Genomic DNA, 23,657 nt, shown 5'->3' with positions numbered 1-23,657 from the left:
CTACTACGGATCTGAGAGTGGTCAAAATGGCAACGTTCTTGGATGTTGTGGAGTCTTTGGAGATGACCAAGTTGCCACGGGCCATGGGTTTCAACAGTCTCCTCTACCCGAGCACGTGACAGGTTTCCATAAGCAAGAGCCTGCGGGCAGTGGGGCCCAGGGTAGGAGGAGGGGCACCGATACCGGTGCTCTGGGGCTGGTAACACAGGGTAGGGAGGAGGGCAAGAACTTGGAAGATTGGAATAAAAGTCAGAGAAGAGGTCCCACTGAGATTTGAACTCAGATCGCTGGATTCAGAGTCCAGAGTGCTCACCATTACACCATGGGACCTCCTGGACACCTGCTGTGGCCCTGCCCTGAGCAAGGCATGGGGCATAGCATGAGGTTCAACAAAACAAAGAGCTGCCACGATGACACAACACGCAACACACCTTCCTATGTGTTGCACAACGTGCAATGCCTTCTTCCTCTCATGGCACTCAGGTGCCCTCTCTCCTGACATCCTAACTCTTTCCACTGGAAACACAGCAGGCAAAACCTGCCCTCTCCCATGCCTGCCAGTCATTCCCCACGCTTGGTGCACTGCCACGGCTATATGGACTTCCCTGACCTCATTCCACAGCAAGTAGCATAAACAGGTGTGCAACAGAAAGGTGGAAATTTCTTAGAGAAATGAGTCTCCATCCTGGTGATCGCAGGATGGACGTGAGGTTGGAGCCCTCCTACCGCAGACACGTACGCATGGCTTCTGTTCCATGCTGTACTTCTGTGGACAGGGAAGGACAGGGACAGGTCGGGGATCTGGATTCAAAGGAACGTGCCTGGAAAGGCGTCAGAGTGGTATCTCCAGAGAGCAGAGTGTGTACCTCACTTCCTTCTTCCCAGGAACTTTGTTGCATCCACTTCCAGTTATATTCAGAACGTCTCCAAAATGACCGAGTCTCAGTGTAGTATGGCAGTGGCTCTGCACGCAGCCTGGGGACACAGGGATGCCGAGATGCGCAGTCCTGGCTACAGTTGTGCAAAAGAGCATTTCAAAGCCAACCTCAGAGGAAAGAACGCTGTTCTGCAAACACTGGCGTTGTACGCACCAGCATAGTCTCTGAAGCTGAGGAAACCCCACCTTAGATCATCCAGCACCACGGAGATGCCACATATAGAGGAGGACGAAGAGAGCAAATACACTCGAGTTGGTGTGACTTGAGAACACCCAGACAGGCCTATGAGTCTTTGAGACATAAAGGACAGCCATCCACCTGCTGCAGCACCAAACTGCTTCAGCAGTTCTCAGCACCCTCGTCATGGGGGTGCTCGTCCCTGGGAGAGAAACCACGCAGCACCATGCTCTGGGGAGGTGGTTGGAGTGGCTCACATCCAAAGGTCCTTTCAAGTCTAAGTCTCACAAGTCATATGAGCCATGGACCAGCCGCACAAAGGTAGTTCCCTGAAAGTCAGCAGCTCCGGAATGTGCAAAAGCAAACGTTGTTTCAGGAATGGTAGAAAGACCCTTGGAAATGCCTTTGGTGAAGAAAGAAGCACTTTGGGTGGAATGGGGTAGGAGCTCTCCTGTTCCTGGCATGACTGAGGCCAGGACACCAAGTCTACTCTGTCTGCAGCTTGGTGACTCATGTTTGCCTGCAGTTCTGGGATTTTCCCAGCTCTTCCTCGTCAGGATGACTGCCAGGTGCGCTGGGAGGCTGATTTGCCCTCATGCCATGAGCCTGTCCTCAAAAGCAGCCCAGCCAGACCTCTGGCCAATGGGATGAAGCTGCTGAGCAGCACACGGACATTTGATTGTGGGTCACCTGTAGGGAAGAATGTGGGCATCGCTTTGATCACACTGCTTCAAAAACAAAACTAAACACAACAACAACCAAGAACATACCCCAAAAGACAAAACAAGCAAATGCTGTGCGGAAGCAAAGAGAGAGAAAACAATTATACACTACTTCCCATCGGGAAGTTCTGTTGGGCCACATCTTGGGAAGCGGGGTCTCAAAATGCATAGTGGTCGCGTGGGTGGACAGATGTGTTCCTAATGTGAGCACCGCCTTCTCCTTTCCTGCCCAGCTTTTCTTGCCGAGTCTGACATCATATGGTAGGGAATATCCCTTTGGTCACTTCAGATCGGCTGTTCTGCCAAGGCCGCCTCCCCAGCTCTTGCCGACCCCCTGCCTACTGGCCTTAGGGTGGATTGGAGAGAGTTCTGATGGCATGGAAGCACTGCTCAGCAATCGACAAAACACTGGTGCCATATCAGTGCTGTTCTAGCTACAAGTGCCGAGCACAACGCTATATGGGCTGCTGTGGGGAAAGTTAACTCCTGCACAGCCAGACACCTTACACACGCACATCTCTAGCTCATCTTGTTTATTCCCCATCCTGCGTGCATCAGAATTCTGGTCCTCTAACAGAAGCACCCCATATTTTCCAGAAAGGATATGTGCGATTTCTTCATAATGCTGCCTTGTAGGCACTTCCTTCCCTATTTGCAAGTGCTCAAAGTGCCTTAAGCCCCAGCTGGGTGATTTTCCTATCCCTCCCTCTCACATCGTGATCCCTTCCTGTCACATCACCATGGGCAAAGAGAGAAGCAGTGCTCACAAGCTGCCACAAGAAAATCGCCAGCTGTCCTTTGGAGAAAACAGGTCACAGTGGGCATGGTGGAGCCCTGGAAGAGCTACCAAGAGCCTGCGACCTGAGGGGGATGCAGTGCTCAGATGGCAACCAGATAATCACAGAATCACAGAATCACAGAATTTCTAGGTTGGAAGAGACCTCAAGATCATCGTGTCCAACCTCTAACCTAACACTAACAGTCCCCACTAAACCATATCTCTAAGCTCTACATCTAAACGTCTTTTGAAGACTTCCAGGGATGGGGACTCCACCACCTCCCTGGGCAGCCTGTTCCAGTGCTTAACAACCCTTTCAGTAAAGAAATTCTTTCTAACATCTAACCTAAAACTCCCCTGGCGCAACTTTAGCCCATTCCCCCTCGTCCTGTCACCAGGCACGTGGGAGAACAGGCCAACCCCCACCTCACTACAACCTCCTTTAAGGTATCTGTAGAGAGCGATAAGGTCGCCCCTGAGCCTCCTCTTCTCTAGGCTGAACAAGCCCAGCTCCCTCAGCCACTCCTCGCAGGACTTGTTCTCCAGGCCCCTCACCAGCTTCGTCGCCCTTCTTTGGACCCGCTCAAGCACCTCGATGTCCTTCTTGTAGCGAGGGGCCCAAAACTGAACACAGTACTCGAGGTGTGGCCTCATCAGAGCCGAGTACAGGGGGACGATCACCTCCCTAGCCCTGCTGGTCACACTGTTTCTGATACAAGCCAGGATGCCGTTTGCCTTCTTGGCCACCTGAGCACACTGCTGGCTCATATTCAGCCGACTGTCCACCATCACTCCCAGGTCCTTCTCTGCCTGGCAGCTCTCCAACCACTCATCTCCCAGCCTGTAGCTCTGCTTGGGGTTATTGCGCCCCAGGTGCAGGACCCGGCACTTGGCCTTGTTAAACTTCATGCAGTTGACCTCAGCCCATCAGTGCAGCCTATCCAGATCCTCCTGCAGAGCCTTCCTACCCTCGAGCAGATCGACACACGCACCTAACTTGGTGTCATCTGCAAACTTACTGAGGGTGCACTCAATGCCCTCATCCAGATCATTGATGAAGATGTTAAAGAGGACCGGCCCCAGCACCGAGCCCTGGGGGACGCCACATAAGGCCCAGAAACCCCTGAGATAAATGGGATATTTGGCCAGCTGACGCCGGAACTTCAGCCAAAAGGATTTCCAGAGGGTCCTTCAGACCCTGAGTACTCTGGCGTGCACTGTATCAGATGGGCCCCAGACCAGCCACACAAAGGGAATGCCTTGGGATGCAGCAGCACAAGAATGCGTAAAAGCACCTGGTGTTTCAGGAAGGGTACAGAGCCCCTTGGAAACTCCCTTGGTGAGGAAAGCAGCACGTAGGTAGGAGTGAAGCTAAGAGCTCTGCTATTCCTGGCGCGCCTGAGGCCAAAAAGCCATGTCCACTGCTGTCCACAGCTGGGTGACTCATGTTTGCCTGCAGCTCAGGGATTTTCCCAGCTCTTCCACATCAGGATGACTGTCAGGTGTGCTAGGAGGCAGATCCCCAGTCACTTTATACGTGGAAATGCATGGAAGGGGCTGCTCCATCCCTGGTCCAGGAAAAAATGAATTCAGGTTAAGGCTCCTTGCCGCAAGCCTCGCCTCAAATGCAGGCCAGGCAGACCTCTGGCCAGTGGGACAAATGTGTTGAGGAAACCAGGTCAATTGGAGAGTGCGTCAGCTTCAGGGAAGGACGCGGGCATCTCTTGCATTGCGTTCCTATGCCTTGACCTGCTGCATTTCTGTGAAGGCACAGAGAAAGGTCTCACTGCTTCAGAGAGATGACTTGAGAGAGAACTGCATTGGCCTCAGGTGTACCCTTCCTCCATTTGACTCTGCTTTCATTGAACTTTGTCTTTGGGCTCTGTCAGAGCATGACGAGTGTCAGCAATGAACTTGATGTCCTCTCCTCCGCCTTCAGGAGACTTCCTCTACTTCAGAACACTCCATCCTTACTGAAACGTCTTGGAAACATGCCCCATGTCTCCTCCACATGTTCTGTCTTGATCATCTTGACCTGCCCTTAGTCCAAGGTCTCCTCCATATCTGTGACAAACCACAGGGAGAAATGTCTCACAGAATTAGCTCCAGTCTCAGCACTGAATGCCCTTGTGTGGTGAAACCTTGTGTCCTCTGTGGCTGAGTATCACCATAACTGGTGGCCATGCTCGCCACAGAGTGGATGATACTCCAAAGGACGTTTGTATGACGGAAACACACAATCCCACACAGGCAGCCTAAGACCTCTGTTGTAATTGGCCTTAGGAGCTGGGAACACAGATACATCATTTCAGTGTTGGGTGGTATGAGGCAGGAACAAAAGCTGGCAGATGAAAGAAGCAAGCTCTTAACCACCACCAAGGCCTCTGAAGGAAGCAACTATGAGGTGTTTTGATGCTTCATGAGCAAGGAATGTTTCTGTTCCCGTGGGGCTCTGGGATGCAGCATAAAAGACCATGCTGCTGCAGGCTCTGCATCCACTTCTCTTCTCTCTCCCTTTCCCTGAGGAACGAGGTAAGCCTGCGCTCGCTCCAGCTCTCCCTGAGGGCCCCATTGCTGTCATGCTGGCGACTCCGTTTGGTACTTGGGCTGCCTCAGATTGGCACTGCAATACAGATGGTTCGGGCCCGTGACTTCTTTCCCTTTTGAAGGGGTGGATTTGGAGAGCTGGGGACTGTGGGGATCTCTCTAGCAGAGGGAGATTGATGGGGCTCAGCTGCAGGGATGTCTCTCTGCAAGAATTAAGTGCCTGAAAAGAGATGGACCCTTACCAAATAGCCCGGTGCATCCTGCCCAATCTCCAGTGCAGCCATTTCTGTTTTGGAGATGACAAAGGCTGACGTTGGGGTGTGTGTCCCCTCCCTGCTACTCTGTGTTTCAGCTTCGCCTCCCTCGACGAGAGATGTCTTGCTGCAGACCCTGTGTCCCATCCTCCTGCGGTGCCTCTGGCCCAACCCCACTTGCCAGCAGCTGCAGTGAGCCGTGTGTCGCCCGGTGCGCTGACTCGACGGTTGCCATCCAGCCCTCCCCAGTCGTGGTGACCCTGCCGGGCCCCATCCTCACCTCCTTCCCTCAGAACACCGCCGTGGGATCCTCTCTGTCAGCTGCTGTTGGCAGCTCCCTCAGCAGTGGGGGGGTTCCCATCTCTTCTGGGGGCTCCCTTGGTCTGGGGGGGTCAGGGCTGTGTCTGCCTTCCCCACTCTGCCGCTTCAACTGCTGAAGCGCGTGGATCATCCCATTTGGGGGAGACATCCCTGAGATGGATGGGCCGTTCTCTCTGCCTCCCTGAACCCTGCAAACTTTCTTCTTGGTCTCTGTACTGCTCCACTGCATTTTCTCGTTCTCATTAAAGACCTTGTGCAGCACAGCTGGAGACTCGTGGTGGTCTGTTCTCTTCCTGCCTCCATTAGCTCCTCACTGCTCAAGGAAAGCATTGCACAGTAACCCTCTACTACGGATCTGAGAGTGGTCAAAGATGGCAATGCACCGTTCTTGGATGTTGTGGAGTCTTTGGAGATGACCAAGTTGCCACGGGCCATGGGTTTCAACAGTCTCCTCTACCCGAGCACGTGACAGGTTTCCATAAGCAAGAGCCTGCGGGCAGTGGGGCCCAGGGTAGGAGGAGGGGCACCGATACCGGTGCTCTGGGGCTGGTAACACAGGGTAGGGAGGAGGGCAAGAACTTGGAAGATTGGAATAAAAGTCAGAGAAGAGGTCCCACTGAGATTTGAACTCAGATCGCTGGATTCAGAGTCCAGAGTGCTCACCATTACACCATGGGACCTCCTGGACACCTGCTGTGGCCCTGCCCTGAGCAAGGCATGGGGCATAGCATGAGGTTCAACAAAACAAAGAGCTGCCACGATGACACAACACGCAACACACCTTCCTATGTGTTGCACAACGTGCAATGCCTTCTTCCTCTCATGGCACTCAGGTGCCCTCTCTCCTGACATCCTAACTCTTTCCACTGGAAACACAGCAGGCAAAACCTGCCCTCTCCCATGCCTGCCAGTCATTCCCCACGCTTGGTGCACTGCCACGGCTATATGGACTTCCCCGACCTCATTCCACAGCAAGTAGCATAAACAGGTGCATAACAGAAAGGTGGAAATTTCTTAGAGAAATGAGTCTCCATCCTGGTGATCGCAGGATGGACGTGAGGTTGGAGCCCTCCTACCGCAGACACGTACGCATGGCTTCTGTTCCATGCTGTACTTCTGTGGACAGGGAAGGACAGGGACAGGTCGGGGATCTGGATTCAAAGGAACGTGCCTGGAAAGGCGTCAGAGTGGTATCTCCAGAGAGCAGAGTGTGTACCTCACTTCCTTCTTCCCAGGAACTATGTCGCATTCACTTCCAGTTATATTCAGAACGTCTCCAAAATGACCGAGTCTCTGTATGGTGTGGCAGTGGCTCTGCATGCAGCCTGGGGACACAGGGATGCCGAGATGCGCAGTCCTGGCTACAGTTGTGCAAAAGAGCATTTCAAAGCCAACCTCAGAGGAAAAAACGCTGTGCTCCAAACACTGGCGTTGTACACACCAGCATACTCTCTGAAGCTCAAGAAACACCATTTTTACCAGCCAGCTCTGCAGAGATGCCGAATACAGAGGAGGATGAAGAGAGCAAATTCAGTCAAGTTGGTGTGACTTCAGACAGCCAGACAGGCCTTTGAGCCTTAAAGGACAGCCATCCATCTGCTGCAGCACTAAACTGCTTCAGCACTTTGGTCATGGGGGTGCCCTGGGAGAGGAATCCAGCAGCACCATGCCCCTAAGCATGTTGCATTCAAATGTCAGGACAGAAACTGGGTGGTTTTGGAGCCCGACACACGGCTGCTGCTGCTGCCTGGCTGAAGAAAAGCTGGTGTGCGTTGGCCGGGAATCGAACCCGGGTCAACTGCTTGGAAGGCAGCTATGCTCACCACTATACCACCAACGCATCTGGCTGCATGCCTCCCTGAGGCTCCTGCAGCTCACCACCTCAGGGGCCTCCTCCTTCCAGCCACCTGCCCACACGGGCAGGCATGGGAGAGGGCAGGTTTTGCCTGCTGTGTTTCCAGTGGAAAGAGTTAGGCTGTGGTGTGTCTGCTGCTGCACAGCAGCCTGCGCTGCTCAGGGGCCCTTTTGGAGTGCTGACTGGCAAGAAAGCAAAGGGGAAGGGAGTGCAAGAAAGCAGAGCCGAGGGAGTGCAACAGCCATACCAGCCCCAGCCATGGCATGAGAGAGGAGCGAACGAACGGCAGCAGAGGCACAAAAGCTTGGCACAGGAGCCTGCAAGTAAAAGCTGTAGCAGAGGATGGTTTCGATCCATCGACCTCTGGGTTATGGGCCCAGCACGCTTCCGCTGCGCCACTCTGCTCTCCCCCAGACCTGCTGCCCCCACCTCGCCCAGCCCTGCCTGCGGTGCCCTGAGCCAAACCCGCAGCAATGGGGCACCTGCCTGCCTGCTTTGCAGGCTCCCACCACCTGCTCTCCACACAGCTCACCAGGGCCGCCACCATGCCCGCAAATCACGCTGCCCCGTGATGCGGCTGCGCCCCCTCACAGACAGCGCCCTGCCCCTGCCTGTGCTGCGCTCCCCTGAGAGAGGGACTTAAGAGAAGCTGAGCAATCACTGGGCCTCTTCAGCCCGGAGAAGAGGAGGCTGAGGGGGGACCTCATCGTGGTCTACAACTTCCTCGCGAGGGGGAGCAGAGAGGCAGGTGACCTATTGTCCGTAAACACCAGTGATAGGACCCGCAGGAACGGTCTTAAGCTGAGGCAGGCAGGGGAAGTTTAGGCTGGACATCAGGAAGAGGTTCTTCACCGAGAGGGTGGTTGCACACTGGAACAGGCTGCCCAGGGAAGTAGTCACTGCACCAAGCCTGTCTGAATTTAAGAAGTGATTGGACTGTGCACTTAGTAACATGGTCTAAACGTCTGGATAGACCTGTGCGGTGCCAGGAGATGGACTTGATGATCCTTATGGGTCCCTTCCAACTCGGGACATTCTATGATTCTAGGGCACTGATGGCATTAAACTACTTAGTGCTACTTAGTGTCTTTGCTAACTATGGTGCATTGTGCAAATTAACTAAAGCAAGAAGCCTTGGGTCCCTTACCAAGGTCAGTCTCCTGAGAAGAGGGTGAGCCTATCTTAAGATGCTAGTAGAAACAGCAGGCAGACCAAAAGGGGACTGCATGCCGTAGTTGGCAGGATTCGAACCTGCGCGGGGAAACCCCAATGGATTTCTAGTCCATCGCCTTCACCACTCGGCCACAACTACCTGCTCCGGCCAGCTCTGATGGCATCATCAAGTGCTCTGGGCAATGACCACCAGCTCCCTGCCACTCTCAACGACAGGCTGCACCCAAAGCCGCTGCACAAGGGACCTGCACCAGCAGCCCAAATTGCCACCTGCTGACACACTTCCTGGCCCCTTGACTGCTCAAAGCCCACGGATAAGGACGCACCTTCCTGCACCTTGGCCTCATACTGCCATACGGCATATCCTGACACACAGAATCGTATCTGCTCACCTGCCATCTCAGCTGCTTCCACGGAAAAAGCGTGGAGACAACCTGTGTGGAGACAGACCCTGACAGCGGAAGCTGTGGGATGGGATATTAGCCATGGGATGCAGTCTTTCCCAAACTGATCCAATGTGACCTTCCAACAGAACGCAGTTCTTCAAGAACCACTCCAACATGCTCCTTACAACAGGGTACAGCCCTTCAGGAATGCTCCACCAGGAGCTCCTCTCCAGAGATTGCCGTTCTGGCCCAGAGTCTGCTCCTCGGATGGCTAACAATGGTCTGCAATGTCCTTCGGGCCGTATCTACCTGCTCCACTGTGGTCTTTTACATGGGCTGCAGGGGGACAGCCTGTTCCTCCACTGTCCACTGGGCTACAGGGCAAGTTCTTCTCCAGACCTAGAGTATCTCCTTCCCTTCCCTATTCATTGAGCTTGATGTCTGCAGAGTTGCTACTTTCTACTTTTCCTCACTCCTCTCTCCCTGATGTTGTTGCACAGTGTTTTTCTTTTTTTCCTCCTTTCTTAATTATGCTATCACAGAGGCACAATTAACATCACGTATTGGCTCAGCTTTGGACAGCGGTGGGTCCATTTTTGAGATTTTTAACAGAAAGGGTCTCGTTGGTGAACTGGTGATTGGTGGCTGTCTTGTCCATAGTGACCATGAAGTAGTCAAATTTAAAATATTAGGTGATAGGAGGAAAACTACCACCAAATCTTCAACCCTGGATATAGGGAGAGCAGGCTTGTGGTTGCTCAGGGAAGTAGTTATTATGGTCCCCTGGGAATTTGCTTTTGAAGGTGCTGGGATCTATCAGCACAGGTCACTTTTAAAGTACTACATCATAAGAGTACAGGAAAAGAGGACTCCAAAATGTCAGAAGTCAAGCAGGTAGGACAGAATGCCAGGTTGGCTGAGCAAGGATCTTCTAGAGTTTTGATGGAAAAAGACAGCATATGGCCACAGTAAATGAGGTCAGGTGACATGAGAGGATTACAACATTGCTGCTCACTACTGTAGGGAAATAATTTGTGCAGCCAAAGCTCAACTAGAGTTGAAGCTGACCAACAAAAAGGACTTTTTGAAGTATGTTAACTGCAAAAGGAGGACCAGAGAGAATATTGCTCCATTATTTGATGAGGGTATTCACCTCAGAAGTAGGGATATAGACAAAGCAGACATTCAATGCCTTCTTTACCTATGTCTTCAACAGCAATGATGAGCCCTGGGACCCAGACAGCCCTGATATGGAGGACTGACTGCAGGAACAATAAACTCCCAGCCAACTCCAGACATGTATGGGATTTGCTGCTCCAGCTGGATGCATGTAAGTCTATGGGGTCAGATGGAATTCAGCCCAGGGTGCTCAAAGAGCTGATTGATATCATCATGAGACCTCTATCAATTATTTTTCAACAGTCTTGGGAATCTAGAGAAGTCCTAGTTGACTGGAAGCTGGCAAATGTTGCCCTAATTTTCAAGAAGGGCGAGAAAGAAGACCCTGGTAATTACAGGTCTGTCAGTCTCACTTCAGTGCCTGGTAAAATTACAGAGAAGATTATGCTGGGAGTTATTGAAAAACACTTAAAGACAACACAGTCATTGGTCATTGCCAACTCAAGATCACTAGGGGAAAGTGCTATTTAGCTAACTCAATTTTTGTTTTATGTAACAGTGTTTACCAAGGGAAACCAAGGGAAACCAGTTGATACAATCTTTTCTTTTTTTTTTTCAGTAAAACTTTTGATACTGTTTCTCGTAGTATTCTTCTGGACAAAATGTCCATCATACAACTCGATAAATACATAATATGAAGGGTTGGCTGACAGGTCAGGCTCAAAAGGTTATAGGAAATGGAGTTGCATCAGGATGGTGACCAATCAATAGTGGGGTTCTTCAGGGCTCCATCTTGGGGCTAGTTCTCTTCATTATTCTTATAAATGATCTGGATGCAAAAAATCAAATGTGTACTAAGTAAGAGTGCAGACATTAAATTGCAAGGAGCTGTTGACTCCATCAAGAGCAGAGAGGTCTTGCAGAGACATCTTGACAATTTAGAGGGCTGAGCAATAACCGACCACATGAAGTTTCACAAGAGAAGTGCTGGATTCTGCACCTGGGACAGGGCAACCCTGGATATATGTACAAACTGATGGACAAGAGGCTGGAAAGCAGCCTCACAGAAAGAGATTGGGAGTTCTGGTTAGTGGCAAGCTGTATATGAATCACAAATGTGCCCTGGCAGCCAAAAAGGCCAACCATATCCTGGGGTGCATCAGGCACAGCATTGCTAGCCAGCTGAGGAAGTGATTGTCTCACCCTACTCTACACTGATGCATCCTTACCTCGACTACTGTGTGCAGTTTTAGGCACCATGATATAAGAAGCACATAAAACGATTAGAAAATGTCCAAAGGAGGGCAACAAGGATGATGACAGGTCTAGAGGAGAAGACATACGAGGACTGATTGAAGTAAATTGGATTGTTCAGCCTCAAGAAGAGACTGAGGGAAGACCTCATCACATCTTGCAGCATTCTCATGATGAGAGTGGAGGGGCAGGCACTGATTTCTTCTCTCTGGTGACCAGTGACAAGATCTGAGGAAACAGCTGGTGGTCAGGCACTGAAACAGGCTCCCCATGAAAGTGACACCAAGCCTGCTTCAAGAAATGTTTGGACAAGGCTCTCAGATATACGGTTTGATATTCAGGTGCTCCTGTGTGGAGTCGGGAGCTGGACTCAATGATCCTTGTGGATGCCCTCCAATTTAGGATATTCTGTGATTCTCTGATTCTATGAGATCTAGACAAAGTGGGCCCTAGGGAGTGATTCAGGCCACACCACAGCTTGCTTACTTACTTCAGAGGTCTTAGTTAAGGTCCTTATACTAGTAAAGTCTAGTAAAATTCAGATGCTTTAGGTCTCCATAAAAGGGCAAAATATTCTCACATATCCTGTATTATATGTCAGTCCTGTGCAGCTGTCCCAGAAGTGCATTGTGGCAAGATGTTAGGCATAGATGCATGGAAAGCCCAATGATGCCTACAGCTTTGGTCAGCTACACTGTAACTGGAACTGCATTCACCACATTAGAAAATCTGTATTCTACATTCTGTGAATTCAGACACTGAAGTCTTGTTCCATGGGATCTGTTTTCCTCTCATCTTTGTTCCCAGTGCTTTTCTCCTTTCTTAGATACAAGAGAAGAAGTAGCAATAACAGTTGTCGGAGTTTACACTGGGTTTGGATTTTGAGCCACAGCGTCCATCCTGCTTCTGCACAGCACAAGAAATCTGCGCAGGCCATGTGAGAGAGTTTATTCTTGTTGGTTGGATACCATCATTCTCTGGCCCTTACTGCCTCCCTCAAGCACATATGAAGCCCTTGTTATCTATCTGCAACTCAGATAATGTGAACACATTTTGAAAGAAATGTAAAGCAATACAGGGATCTGATATTCATAGCCCATCGTTGATCCAAGATTATTCTTTTCCAGCCCATGCAACAACTTCTCGGCCACTTGAAATTACTTAAAGACATGAAAGAAGTGTTTAACATGGCTAGGGAGAAAAAAGAAAAAAAAAAAAAAAAAAAAAAAAACCAACCTGCAGTCATCTATCCAGAGACAGAATCATTTGGGAACGATCTGAAAACTTTCTGACAAGGTCTCAAAGGCCACTGTGTAGAATTATGCTCCTGTATACAAAAAGCTGTCACAGCCAGGTCTAAACTGTCAGAAATTCACTTAAATTTATAGAACCATGGCTACTTAAAGACACTTCTGATTTCTCCTCCATACATGACTTCAAGGACTAAAAGGGAACACAAAATCTGGAGATGCATTAAACAATGGGACCGCTTTGCAGTTGATTGTCTGATTTTCAGCCTCAAATTTTGGTCTTCAGTCTTATTTGTGAACATCCTCAAGTCTCAGTCTTGTAAGTTTTTGTACCCAGTGAGTTAATTTTGGAGAAGTGGTGTATATATATTCATACCAGGCTTAAGTAAGACAAGTTGTATTGGTGATCATCTTTACAGAGAAATGCTAAGTCCTGTTTTGTGATTTTTATACATACAAGTTACGTTTTTATATATGTTTATACTGTATTTATATTCAATCAAAACTGTGAACTGAAAAGAGCAATAATATCAATGCTTTAATTTTAATAATAATGAGGTAGTGCTTTGAAACAATTATAAATCATATTTATAAATTTATTACTTATATAAGTCATTAATTTATAAGTCAATAGCAATTATTTCACTTCAGGTTTTAGTGCCAAATACATTCTTTCAGCAGTTTTTGACTTAACAGGGTCCAGGTGATGCTCTGAACTTTCAAAGCATAAATTGATGACAATAAAATGACTACAGCTGCTAATAAGATTATTGTTCTTGAGTTCTTTTTAAAGGCAATTGGCTTGATCTGAAAAGTGTAACTATCTAAATTTTAGCTGATCATTGAGAAATCATACAATTCAGTAAATGGGGAGAAAAATCAGCTTTTAAAATGAATTAAATGGATCCAAAATTAGACACAAAAGATGCATCTATCACAACATAAAGTGTTACATGTTCTGTGGGTTTATATAGATTACAATGGTGGGTTTGCAGGATAAAGTCTGATAGGGTTTTGTGATTCAGACCTGTAAACTAGTGAGAGATTTTAATTCAAATTATTTTAGCCATTTTTTTCTTTTTAATTAGCAAAAAATGTCCTTCATCAAAATTATTTTTCCTCAAGCATCTCAAAGACTCATAACGAAAGTTCTCATGAAAAAAAAAAAATTAAGAAAATAAAATTTAAAAAATGTGGTTACTATCCACAAACTAAAATTTCTGTATCCTCTTTATTTTTTTTTCTTCTAGAGATGAAATAAACTCTTTTGAATTTCTTACTTTCCCAGGAAATGTTCCATCAATATATTTTCAACATTATCTTATAGAAATGTGCCAATTCTTCTGTCTTCATATTTCAAAAAAATAAGTATTCTACATGCAAACTGTTTTAATAGGAAAAAATAATGATACGGGATGACTAGCTCTTTTGTTCCAGTAACTTCAAGATCACAATTCTGAGATGCCTGAATACAATTGGCAAGATGATTAATTTATCTATCTCTCATTAATGCTTTTGAAAATTTGAATAATTTTTTTCATAAAATAGAATTAAAATGAATTCAGGAATTAGGGGCAAGATTCATCAGAATGTACTTTAAATGGTTTCTGCATGGATGCTTACAGCTGGACTAGTCATCTACATTTTCCTTGTTATTACTGAACCTGCACTTTTGATGAAGTTTATCTTATCCTAAGGTCAGATAAGCTGCCTGTTTCTTTTCATTGACTGAAAGAGAAACCTACACAGTAGTCATATAAAGCTTAATCACACAAATCCTATCTAGGGATAAGAATATTTTTTAATTTTTTTTCAGAAATAAGCATTTAATTTTCAAGCCTCTTTTCCATATTCTACTCCTTTTTTTTTTCTTTTTTCTTTTTTTTTTTTTTTTGCCTTATTTTATTTATTTATTTTTTTCCTTTCCTGTTCTGTATTTGATCTCCAAGGCTCAGCTCTGCACTTCTCTTTATGGAAGAGAATTCTACCCAGATCAACATGTTCCTCTTGCTAGGATTCCCAGCCCTAATGGACTTGAAGGTATTGTTCTTCATAGTACTACTACTGACATACATTTTAACTGTTATGGAGAATGTGGTCATCATTTCGTTAATCAAAACAAACCATGAGCTCTACAAACCCATGTATTTTTTTCTTGGTCATCTCTCCTTCATTGAGGTCTGGTACATCTCAGTTATTATCCCCAAACTCTTGGCAAATTTCATTGCTGAAGACAGAAGTATTTCCTTTGTGGGATGCATGACCCAGATCTTTTTCTTCAGCTCCTTCATGTGCACTGAATGTGTCCTTCTCTCTGCCATGGCATATGATCGCTATGTGGCTATCTGTCAACCATTGCGCTACCTGGTCATCATGACATACCAAATGTGCATATACCTGATAGCGCTCTCCTGGTTCAGTGGGTTCACTGTATCTTTGATCAAGATCTCCTTCATTTCTCAGTTGGAGTTTTGTGGTCCCCAGGTAATTAACCATTTTTTCTGTGATATCAGCCCAGTGCTAAACCTCGCCTGCACTGATATGTCGGTGGCAGAGACAGTGGACTTTGTGTTGGCTTTATTCATCCTGCTTGTTCCTCTCTCCATCACTATTGTCTCCTACCTATTAATTATCATGACAATTCTGCATATCCCCACCACCCAAAGTAAGAAGAAAGCTTTCTCCACGTGTGCTTCCCACCTAACTGTGGTCACCATTTTCTTCTCAGCTGCCCTCTTTATGTATGCTCGGCCCAAGAAGATCGATCCTTATGACTTGAATAAGCTTGTGTCAGCTGTGTATACTATTGTCACTCCCATCTTAAACCCCTTCATTTACTGTCTGAGGAATCAGGAACTGAAGAAAGCATTCAAAAAAGTTCTCTCTGAAAAAATCAGTATCTATAAGGTCTCCAGATCCATCACTTCTCTCCAAATGCAAGGATAAACTACGAATAAACTGAAGCTGATAAGTACACAATAAGGATATCTGGCTAATGTCTGTTCACAACAGAGACAGACTGTGATCAGAGGAACAATGACAGGGTGGAGAATGCTGACAACCTGATTCTTCTGAATCAGTCATCCCCTAATACTATCAAAGGTGAATGACTGAGTCATAGTCCCAGGAACTTTCCTCAGTGCTATGCAAAATAAAGGGGACTATAGCATAAGGGAATATAGAATTTGGAAAGCCTGGGGATGGATGGAAAGTCTGGAATTAAAAGAATTGGGGATATTACAGGATTTATTACAGTTTGTTTAGGGAAACGCCCAAAGGAAGGTAAAGGGAGATAAACACAGGAAAATGAGCAAATAAAAGGTCATATGCACTTGTCTGGTCAACCACTGTACACAGTTACCACAGTCTGTCCTGCCTTTTTATTAAACTGCTTTCCTTTCACAGAATTACAGAATTGTCAAGTTTAGAAAGGATCTCTGAAGGTCACCTGGTCCAACCCCCGTACTCAAGAAGGACCAACTAGAGCCAGTTGCCCAGGACCATAGGCAGATGGCTTTTGAATGTCTCCAAGGAGGGAGACTCCACAACTTCTCTGGGCAACCTGTTCCATTGCTCAGTCACACACACAGTAAAGAAGATTTCCTTAATGTTCAGACAGAGCCTCCTGTGTTTCAGTTTATGCCAATTGCCTATTGTCCTGTCACTGGGCATCACTAGAAAGAGCCTGGCTCCAACCTCCTTGCACAATGTCCTGCCTTGAGACAAATTGTCTATGTCTTGCCTCAAGTTTTTCTTTTTTACGTGTGCATACGCATATGTGTGAGTGATTTGGTAGTAAACATAAAGACATTGATCAGGACAAGAGACCTGAAAAAACAGATTCTGGAGAGACAGAATATTACAGGTCTAAAACTAGAGGGACCAAGGTCAGAAAACAAGACGTGGAAAGCCCATTAGTCCAAAGTCCAGCTGCCAAAGGGACTGTGGCTCTGGATGCCAGACATCGAAAACATCAAGGGCCTGAGAGAACAAAACTGGAGAGAGCAAAGGTCTAGTATACAGATAAACTCATGAAGGGGATATTCTGTTAGTAGACATCCACATTCATGCTCTCTATGTTATGTGGAGACTTACAAAATATAGTCTCCTTCTACCCGTATTGATCCATTTGTGGCTCTGTGTGTGTGCGCACATGCACCTATCGGGAACTCGTGTTCAGGCTCACTACTAGCAAGGCATGGGTACAGGGATATGTATTTGGTTTATATGGCAAAGGCTTAGTAGCAGGGGGGGCTGGAGGAGCAGCTAGTGGCCTTTGTGAGAAGAATATGGAAGCTGCCCTGTGTTAGATGCCGGTTCCAGGCAGCTCAAAAAGAGACATAGTCGAGCCAGTAAGCAATGTTGGTTACACCTTTGTGAGAGCAGATTTAAGAAAGGGAAAAAGAAAACTGCTGTGCAACAGCAGCTGGGAGAGAGTAGTGAGAAGCAGCTCTCTATACACCAAGGTCTGTGCAGAAGGAGGGCAGGAGGTGCTCCAGGCACAGAGCAGAAGTTCCACTGTGGCCTGTAGAGAGACCCGTGGTGGAGCAGGCTGTCTCCCTGCAGCCCATGGGTCCCACAGCAGAGCAGTTCTCCATGCTGCAGCCTATGGAGGACCCCGTGGTGCAGCAGGTGGATGTGGCCTGAAGGAGGCTGCAGCCCATGAAGAACCCCTGCAGGAGGAGGCTCCAGAACAGAGCTGCAGCCTGTGGAGAGGAGCTGCCACCCTTGGGAGACCCATGTTGGAGCAGTTTGCTCCTGGTGGATGGACGCTGTGGTACAGACCCATACTGGAGCATTTCTTGAAGAGATGCAGCCTGCGGGGAGCCCACACAGGATCAGTTTGTGAAGGATGACATCCTGTGGGAAGGACCCCACACTGGAGCAGAGGAAGAGAGCAACCATGGAGCGACAGAGATGAAGTGTTACAGGCTGACTGCAGCCCCCCTTCCCCTGCACCACTCAGGGGGAGGACGTAGGAAACGGCGGATAGGGGGAAGGTTTTTTCATTTGCTTTGATTTATACACTGTTCTAGTCTGCTAGTTATAGGCAATAAATTATATTAATATCCCTATGCTGAATCTGTTTTGTCTGTGATGGTAATTGATGGGTGGTCTCCCAATTATGTCAACCCTTAAGCTCTTTTCATTGTATTTTCTCCCCTTTTTTCCTTCAAGAAGGAGGAGTGAGAGAGTAGTTGTGGTGGAGTTTAGCTGCCCAGCAGGGCAAAACTACCACAGGATAAAGAGCAATCATTCCACTCACCTGTCCAGGAGTGCAGGAATACGCTGGATGCAGCTACTCTTAACACACACACACTTGACAACAGCTCTAAGAATCTCTTTAAATTCATCAAATTTGAAGTTGGCTACACGAGATACAGCAGATAAATCAATATCCATTGATTATAATGCAACAGTGTTCTCATTTGTTCTTGTCATTGACCAATGTTTGGGTACCATTCTACGATTATACAATTCTAAGTCCATGGGCGTTCAGTGTGGACTTTTGTAAAGGTTTGGGTAGTCTTCTAGTCTCAACACAATAGCAATAATCACAGGCTCAGTTTGGTGATGAAGATTCATATAGTTTGTTTGTAAGATGCAGTTGAAATTCAGTTTTCCAAATGCTTTAGCATAAGTATATACTCATTAAATACCATCAGCAAAAACAAAACAGAAAGTTCCAGTAGGTGAAAACTAGTCCATGAAAAAAATATATGGTTCCAAACTTCCCTTTTTTTCCCTATACCCTTTTGCCAAAAAGAAGAATAGACTACCTTACACTGTATCACTCTTTAATTCCATTCCTATCACAGGGCACTGAGTTCTTACATAACCAGTAAGAATCTCCCACATTTCTTTTCAACAGCATTATCAAACACCTGTCCTTTCTTCATGCTACCTCCAGGGACACAGGGCAGAGATAACAGCCAAAACAAAACAAACAAACAAAACTCCCTTTTTTGAACTGAAATTTTTAAGTAAGAACATCAACATTTTTGGGGTTGTGCTAAATGGCTGCATACAAGACGGGACCCAAAAGAGATCTAACCATATGGCATGTGATTACAGGCAGTTCGTTCCGTGAGGTGCAAACTACCATTTTTAGGGCAAATGCCAGTTTGCACACCAAGTTGGTAGCAGAGATCTCTCTCTGGTTTGTTCTCAAAGACAGCACACATATACCCTTTGCAAGCTCGGTGTAGATTTACAGTTTCTTTCTGCACCAGTGCAGAACTGAACACCAGGCAGGTTTGCAGGGAGGGAAACAGCTCCTTTGCAACACTCTAGCTAAAAAAATAATTAAATAAATAAAAATTTTTTTTAAAAAATTAAAAAATAATAGGTTCAGTCCGAGTGCTGGTGTTAGCTGTATACCTGATTCCTGCTCATTCCTATTCACCCTGCATTGCAGTAAAGCTGGTGTTGAAATTTATCTTGTGTCTTCCTACATACATTGTCACAAAACATTATGCCACAACATATCATTTCTTCTGAGTGTATATAAAAAGCTTGTCAAATCTTCTGTCTGCCTTAGGCAGTTCTTAAAGTCCAAGCAGTTCTTAAAGTCCAAGAGTGCTAGAAGGGGCATCTGAGTGCTCAGAGTGGGTGCGGAATTCCAAGCTGACTGTTCAGTGTGATGTGTTCAGTGTTATGACAGCAAGAATGTCTGCCTTGTTCACGATGCCTTTTTTAGAAGTTGGGGGTCAGCATCTTCAGAAATCTTGACAAAAGTATTTAGCACAGTCAGGAGTAAGTAAGATGGGCAGAAAAGTAGAAGATAGCCAGGAGGGTGGAATTCAGGTGAAAGGTCTTGATGTAGTTGTCTAAAAATGTACACTTCATCCTCATCTCCATTTTTAAGCATACATTTAACTACAAGTTCATTAGTAAGGCTCCCCTTATACTTAATGAAAAGATATGGACCCCCAAAAAAGAGCTGACTCAAGTCAAATGTTGGCAAAATTCTCAGGCTATGCAACATCCAGAATGTAACACATACTAGCTCTCTAGGGATATACAGAGTGTGAGCTTCCTAATCAGAGCCATCAAGTAATACTATAATACTTTGTATTTTCCAGGACTACTGAATGGGACTGTCAGCTTTGGCTCATATCCTGCAAGAGACAAACATGCTTCTGTACTGGATGCTGGAGACTAGATGGGCTACAATAAAAGACACCTACACTGACAGAATAAACACCAAGGCCTTGAATATTTCCCCTGATTTACATCTAATCAATTAAATTGTAATGTGCTGAACTACATGAGATAATGAGTGATTTTTTAGCCTCTTGTAATACAGCATCCTCTTGATCTCTTGTAAATATGAATGGTGGAGTAATTACATTCTGAATTTTGTTCCTCTTTTGGTCACTTTCCACCAGGAGAGTTTTCTCCCTAATGTTTTATTCAGGGCAGATCTCACCTCCTGGTTCCTAAGAGTGTAGATCAAGGGGTTCATAGCTGGGGTGATAGCACTGTACATGACAGACACCTGCATGTCTGTTATAGAGGAGCTGCTCAAGGATGGAGGTGTATAATTGAAGAATAGTGGTATGTACAGTAGTGCCACAACAGTAAGGTGAGAGGCACAGGTGGAGAAGGGCTTCCATCTTCCTTCCTGAGACTGGACTTTCTGTAAGAGGAAGGAGATGATGTATAGGTAGGAAAGGACTATGAGAATGAATGGGCCTAGAGCAATAGATGTGGTGACAACATTAAGGAGGATCATGTTGAGGCTGGTACTACTACAAGCCAAATACAACAGTGGCTTGATATCACAGAAAAAGTGATGAATTTGGTTATGCCCACAGAAACTCAGTTGAGAGGTCATAATTGAATGCATCATGGCATGTACAAAACCAATGGACCAGCTGGCCACAGCCAGCAGCAGACAAGTCCTTTGACTCATGACAAGGGTGTAGCACAGTGGGTTGCAAATGGCCACATAGCGGTCATAAGCCATGGTGGCCAGGAGCACAGCCTCAGTACTGCCCAGAAAGTGGAAGAAGTAGAGCTGGGCTAAGCACCCAGCAAAAGAAATAGGCTGATGCCCAAAGAGAAAACCAGTCAGCATCTTGGGAACAGTAACTGTAGAGTAAAAAATGTCCAGGCAGGAAAGGTTCCCCAAGAAGAAGTACATTGGTGTGTGGAGCCGTGGCTCAGATATCACCATGGTCACAATGACACCATTTCCCAGAAGACTAGTTAGGTAGAGCAACAGGAAGGAGATGAAGAAAAAGTATTGTAGACCTTGGATATCGGTGAGGCCCAAAAGGATGAACTCACTGACCTCTGTGCGGTTCAGCATTGCTAGAAAAATAGGAAGCAAAAGCAAAATGTCAAGGTTTCACAGTGTGAGCAATGCTGTATTACAATACTTATCTGTTTCTGTACTATTTTAATACAAGCAAATGCAGGAAAGAACAAAACATTGTACATGTATATGCAACCAAACATAAAAGCTGAATACAAACACAAAGATTTAACACAAACAAAAGTAACTATAGTGCAGTCTTCTGATTTCTGTCTAGAACAAAAACAAAGAAGAGTGAAAATTTTACAGAGATTAAATATTAAAATAAAAACTTCCATCCGTGCATAATATGGAAGAATATGTAAGGACAATATGTAAAATATGAAACATTGCTGCTTCTTCACCTTCAGCCACATTAATATTTCAGTTCTGCCCATCTGTAACTCCCTGCTATAACCTTTAATCTCATCAATAAAACTTCGTAATTCATAAAGATTCACAATGTGAATCACTCTTGATGCTTTCTTTTTACTATTGCGCCTACATTTCTTTAAGCCAATTTTAACTTACCCATTTCTAATGGTTACTATTTCTTCCAGATAGTTCTTTGGTCTTTAAAAATATGCAGTTTCAGTTTATTTTTTTTTTTTAAATCAAAAATGGACAACAGAAGGTGCTCCAAGGTTCCATACAGTGAGCAACATTTCTTTTGTACATTGCTGTCAATAAAAGAAGATGATGCCTTAGCATGTGATCACAAGCTGTTTCTGTTATTGAATTTTATATTTTGCCTGAACAACTTCTTTTCATTGAGTAGCAGCACATGAATGGAACAAAAGCCAGCAACTGATCTCCTACAACACTGTGGTGGAGCAACAGTGAGTTTGTAGGAGCCAAATTAGCTAGTGCAAGTTCTTAGCCAAATTTGCTCGTCACACTGAAAGCTGATCATACTGGCTCACTAAGACATTAATGATCGGTATAGTCAGTATCTCTAGTCTTTTAAAATACAAGCGAGCAAGCAAATGCTCTCACTTTTTTCTGTCTCAAGTAAGTTTGCTTAGCACTATGGATAATTCCTTCACATATAGAATAAAAAGCAAAGTCCCAAAGTTATTTTGCTGGGGCAGATAGGCACAAGTATTTCTAACTTAAAGTACAGACTGCAAATTCTGCAAGCTGAGAATTTTTCTCTGTGTATTGAATGTAGCATGATTAGTACTGATGAATATAAACAATGGAAAAATTATTACTTCCAAAATATTTCTTGTAAAGGTTACAACACATATAGATACATTTCATAGCCTTTCTTGGTTATTCCACTACATACTTTTACCGAAAATAAGTAGTTGTTAGAAGTCATTATGATATATCTCCAACCCAGTCACTCTCTTTCTCATACTATTTTACATATAGCTTATTCTTTTAGCATGAAAACAATAAACTAACAAAACACTTTTAAAACGATTTCACAATAAAAGAATGTGAGCATGTAGCCTAAGGTAATTTCTACATATATGCACCCACTCTAAAAAACTGATCATATTTGGCTAAAAATACGTTTAGCGTTATCTTTTGAATAATATATATTTGAAACATTGGATTTAATACTATTCTAGATTTATCAAAATGTTAGTCAGTTACCTGCATTTGAAGAGTTAGAGGTGTTATTCTCTATGAAATACAAACACTTCAATTTCTTAAATGTTATTTGCTGCCTTTAAGCATAGAAGGGTTTTTCACTGAAACCCACCTGGGGAAAAACATCACTCCTTTAAGATGTGTCCCACAATGCCCTCTGATTCTGCCTGTTATTCTCAGTTAACTACAGGTGATCTAATCACTTTCTTCTACTCATTTTTCTACTCCTTTAATGATATTTTTTTCTGCTATGTCTAACATTTTCCTTCTGTGTCACAGATGCTGACTAATCTTTCCTCCAGTGAATGGAGAAACACATCTAGTCAAAGGAAAACAGATGTCCCAAATTTTTGTTTGTTTTGTTTTCCAGGGTGGAGTAAGTCCCAAAGATCTTTGTTTGTTTGTTTGTTTGTTTGTTTGTTTTTTGTTTTTCAGGCATGGGGGGAAGACACTTGCTCAAATATAAATGCAAATAAAAGTCTTTGCATGCTGAAGCTTGCCTATTTTTCCAACTGTATAAATTGCTTTTTTTTTTTTTTTTCTGCACAAGCCTCACATCACTACCAACCAACCAGTATTTTTCTGATTGTAGTAGAGCCCTCCAACCATGAGGGAATGGGAAAGCCAGAAAACAAAGCTGAGGACAAAACAACTTATTCTGAATTCAAAGATTAAGAATTTCTGTCCTGCTATTTTATTTCATACCTTATTTTTCTAGATGAGAGTGTGGCCATGATGAAAAAGACTTCCATATATTCAAGTAAGACACAAGGAGGAAGCTTTGTAAACTCTACTAGAAATTTCTGATGAGGAAAAACAAACAAACAAAAAGTTTTTGTTGTTGTTGTTGTTGTTTGTTTGGCTTTGCTTTTTTTTTTTTTTTTTTTTTTTTTTTATCGTTTTCAGAATGTACAAAATACCCATCATGGGGGAAATAAATTTCCTATTGCTTTCATCAGTCTCTTGAGATTAGCTTTGT

The 23,657-nt window shown here is 45.3% G+C and overlaps 2 protein-coding genes, 1 long non-coding RNA gene and 5 other non-coding genes across 11 annotated transcripts; 2 read left to right on the top strand and 6 right to left on the bottom strand.

Moving 5' to 3' along the window:
* Nucleotides 1-258: 258 nt before the first annotated feature.
* TRNAQ-CUG (transfer RNA glutamine (anticodon CUG)) lies at nt 259-330 on the bottom strand. Its single transcript has one exon. It is a non-coding gene; the product is annotated as a tRNA-Gln (tRNA).
* Nucleotides 331-4,344: 4,014 nt separating this feature from the next.
* On the top strand, nt 4,345-6,000 carry LOC140003386 (uncharacterized). The gene is made up of 2 exons (XR_011811906.1): nt 4,345-5,147; nt 5,515-6,000. It is a non-coding gene; the product is annotated as an uncharacterized lncRNA (long non-coding RNA).
* A 345-nt stretch (nt 6,001-6,345) lies between these two features.
* On the bottom strand, nt 6,346-6,417 carry TRNAQ-CUG (transfer RNA glutamine (anticodon CUG)). The gene has a single exon. It is a non-coding gene; the product is annotated as a tRNA-Gln (tRNA).
* A 1,088-nt stretch (nt 6,418-7,505) lies between these two features.
* On the bottom strand, nt 7,506-7,577 carry TRNAG-UCC (transfer RNA glycine (anticodon UCC)). The gene has a single exon. It is a non-coding gene; the product is annotated as a tRNA-Gly (tRNA).
* A 348-nt stretch (nt 7,578-7,925) lies between these two features.
* Nucleotides 7,926-7,997, bottom strand: TRNAM-CAU (transfer RNA methionine (anticodon CAU)). Its single transcript has one exon. It is a non-coding gene; the product is annotated as a tRNA-Met (tRNA).
* Nucleotides 7,998-8,822: 825 nt separating this feature from the next.
* On the bottom strand, nt 8,823-8,904 carry TRNAS-AGA (transfer RNA serine (anticodon AGA)). The gene has a single exon. It is a non-coding gene; the product is annotated as a tRNA-Ser (tRNA).
* A 3,270-nt stretch (nt 8,905-12,174) lies between these two features.
* Nucleotides 12,175-15,720, top strand: LOC101802168 (olfactory receptor 6B1). The gene is made up of 3 exons (XM_027466363.1): nt 12,175-12,220; nt 12,439-12,483; nt 14,789-15,720. The coding sequence occupies exons 1-3, from the start codon at nt 12,175-12,177 to the stop codon at nt 15,718-15,720; spliced, it is 1,023 nt and encodes a 340-aa protein (XP_027322164.1).
* Nucleotides 15,721-18,180: 2,460 nt separating this feature from the next.
* Nucleotides 18,181-22,878, bottom strand: LOC101801972 (olfactory receptor 12D2-like). Of its 4 annotated transcripts, none has more exons than XM_038185243.2 (3): nt 22,682-22,805; nt 21,608-21,756; nt 18,181-21,093 (listed from the first exon to the last, which is right to left on the bottom strand). In XM_038185243.2, exons 2-3 carry the CDS (start codon nt 21,609-21,611, stop codon nt 20,123-20,125), a joined length of 975 nt encoding a protein of 324 aa, XP_038041171.1. In that variant the 5' UTR covers nt 21,612-21,756; nt 22,682-22,805; the 3' UTR covers nt 18,181-20,122. The 4 variants fall into 4 exon arrangements, 3 of the variants coding, with proteins under 3 accessions (XP_038041171.1, XP_027322297.1, XP_027322296.1); XR_003499894.3 differs by lacking the exon at nt 21,608-21,756 and having other exon boundaries at nt 20,278-20,416; nt 21,034-21,093; nt 22,682-22,763; XM_027466496.3 differs by lacking the exon at nt 21,608-21,756 and having other exon boundaries at nt 22,791-22,878.
* Nucleotides 22,879-23,657: the final 779 nt, after the last annotated feature.

This window comes from Anas platyrhynchos, chromosome 11 (assembly GCF_047663525.1).
Source record: "Anas platyrhynchos isolate ZD024472 breed Pekin duck chromosome 11, IASCAAS_PekinDuck_T2T, whole genome shotgun sequence".
Taxonomy (NCBI): Eukaryota; Metazoa; Chordata; class Aves; order Anseriformes; family Anatidae; genus Anas; species Anas platyrhynchos.
This window is presented reverse-complemented; position numbering and strand designations above follow the sequence as displayed.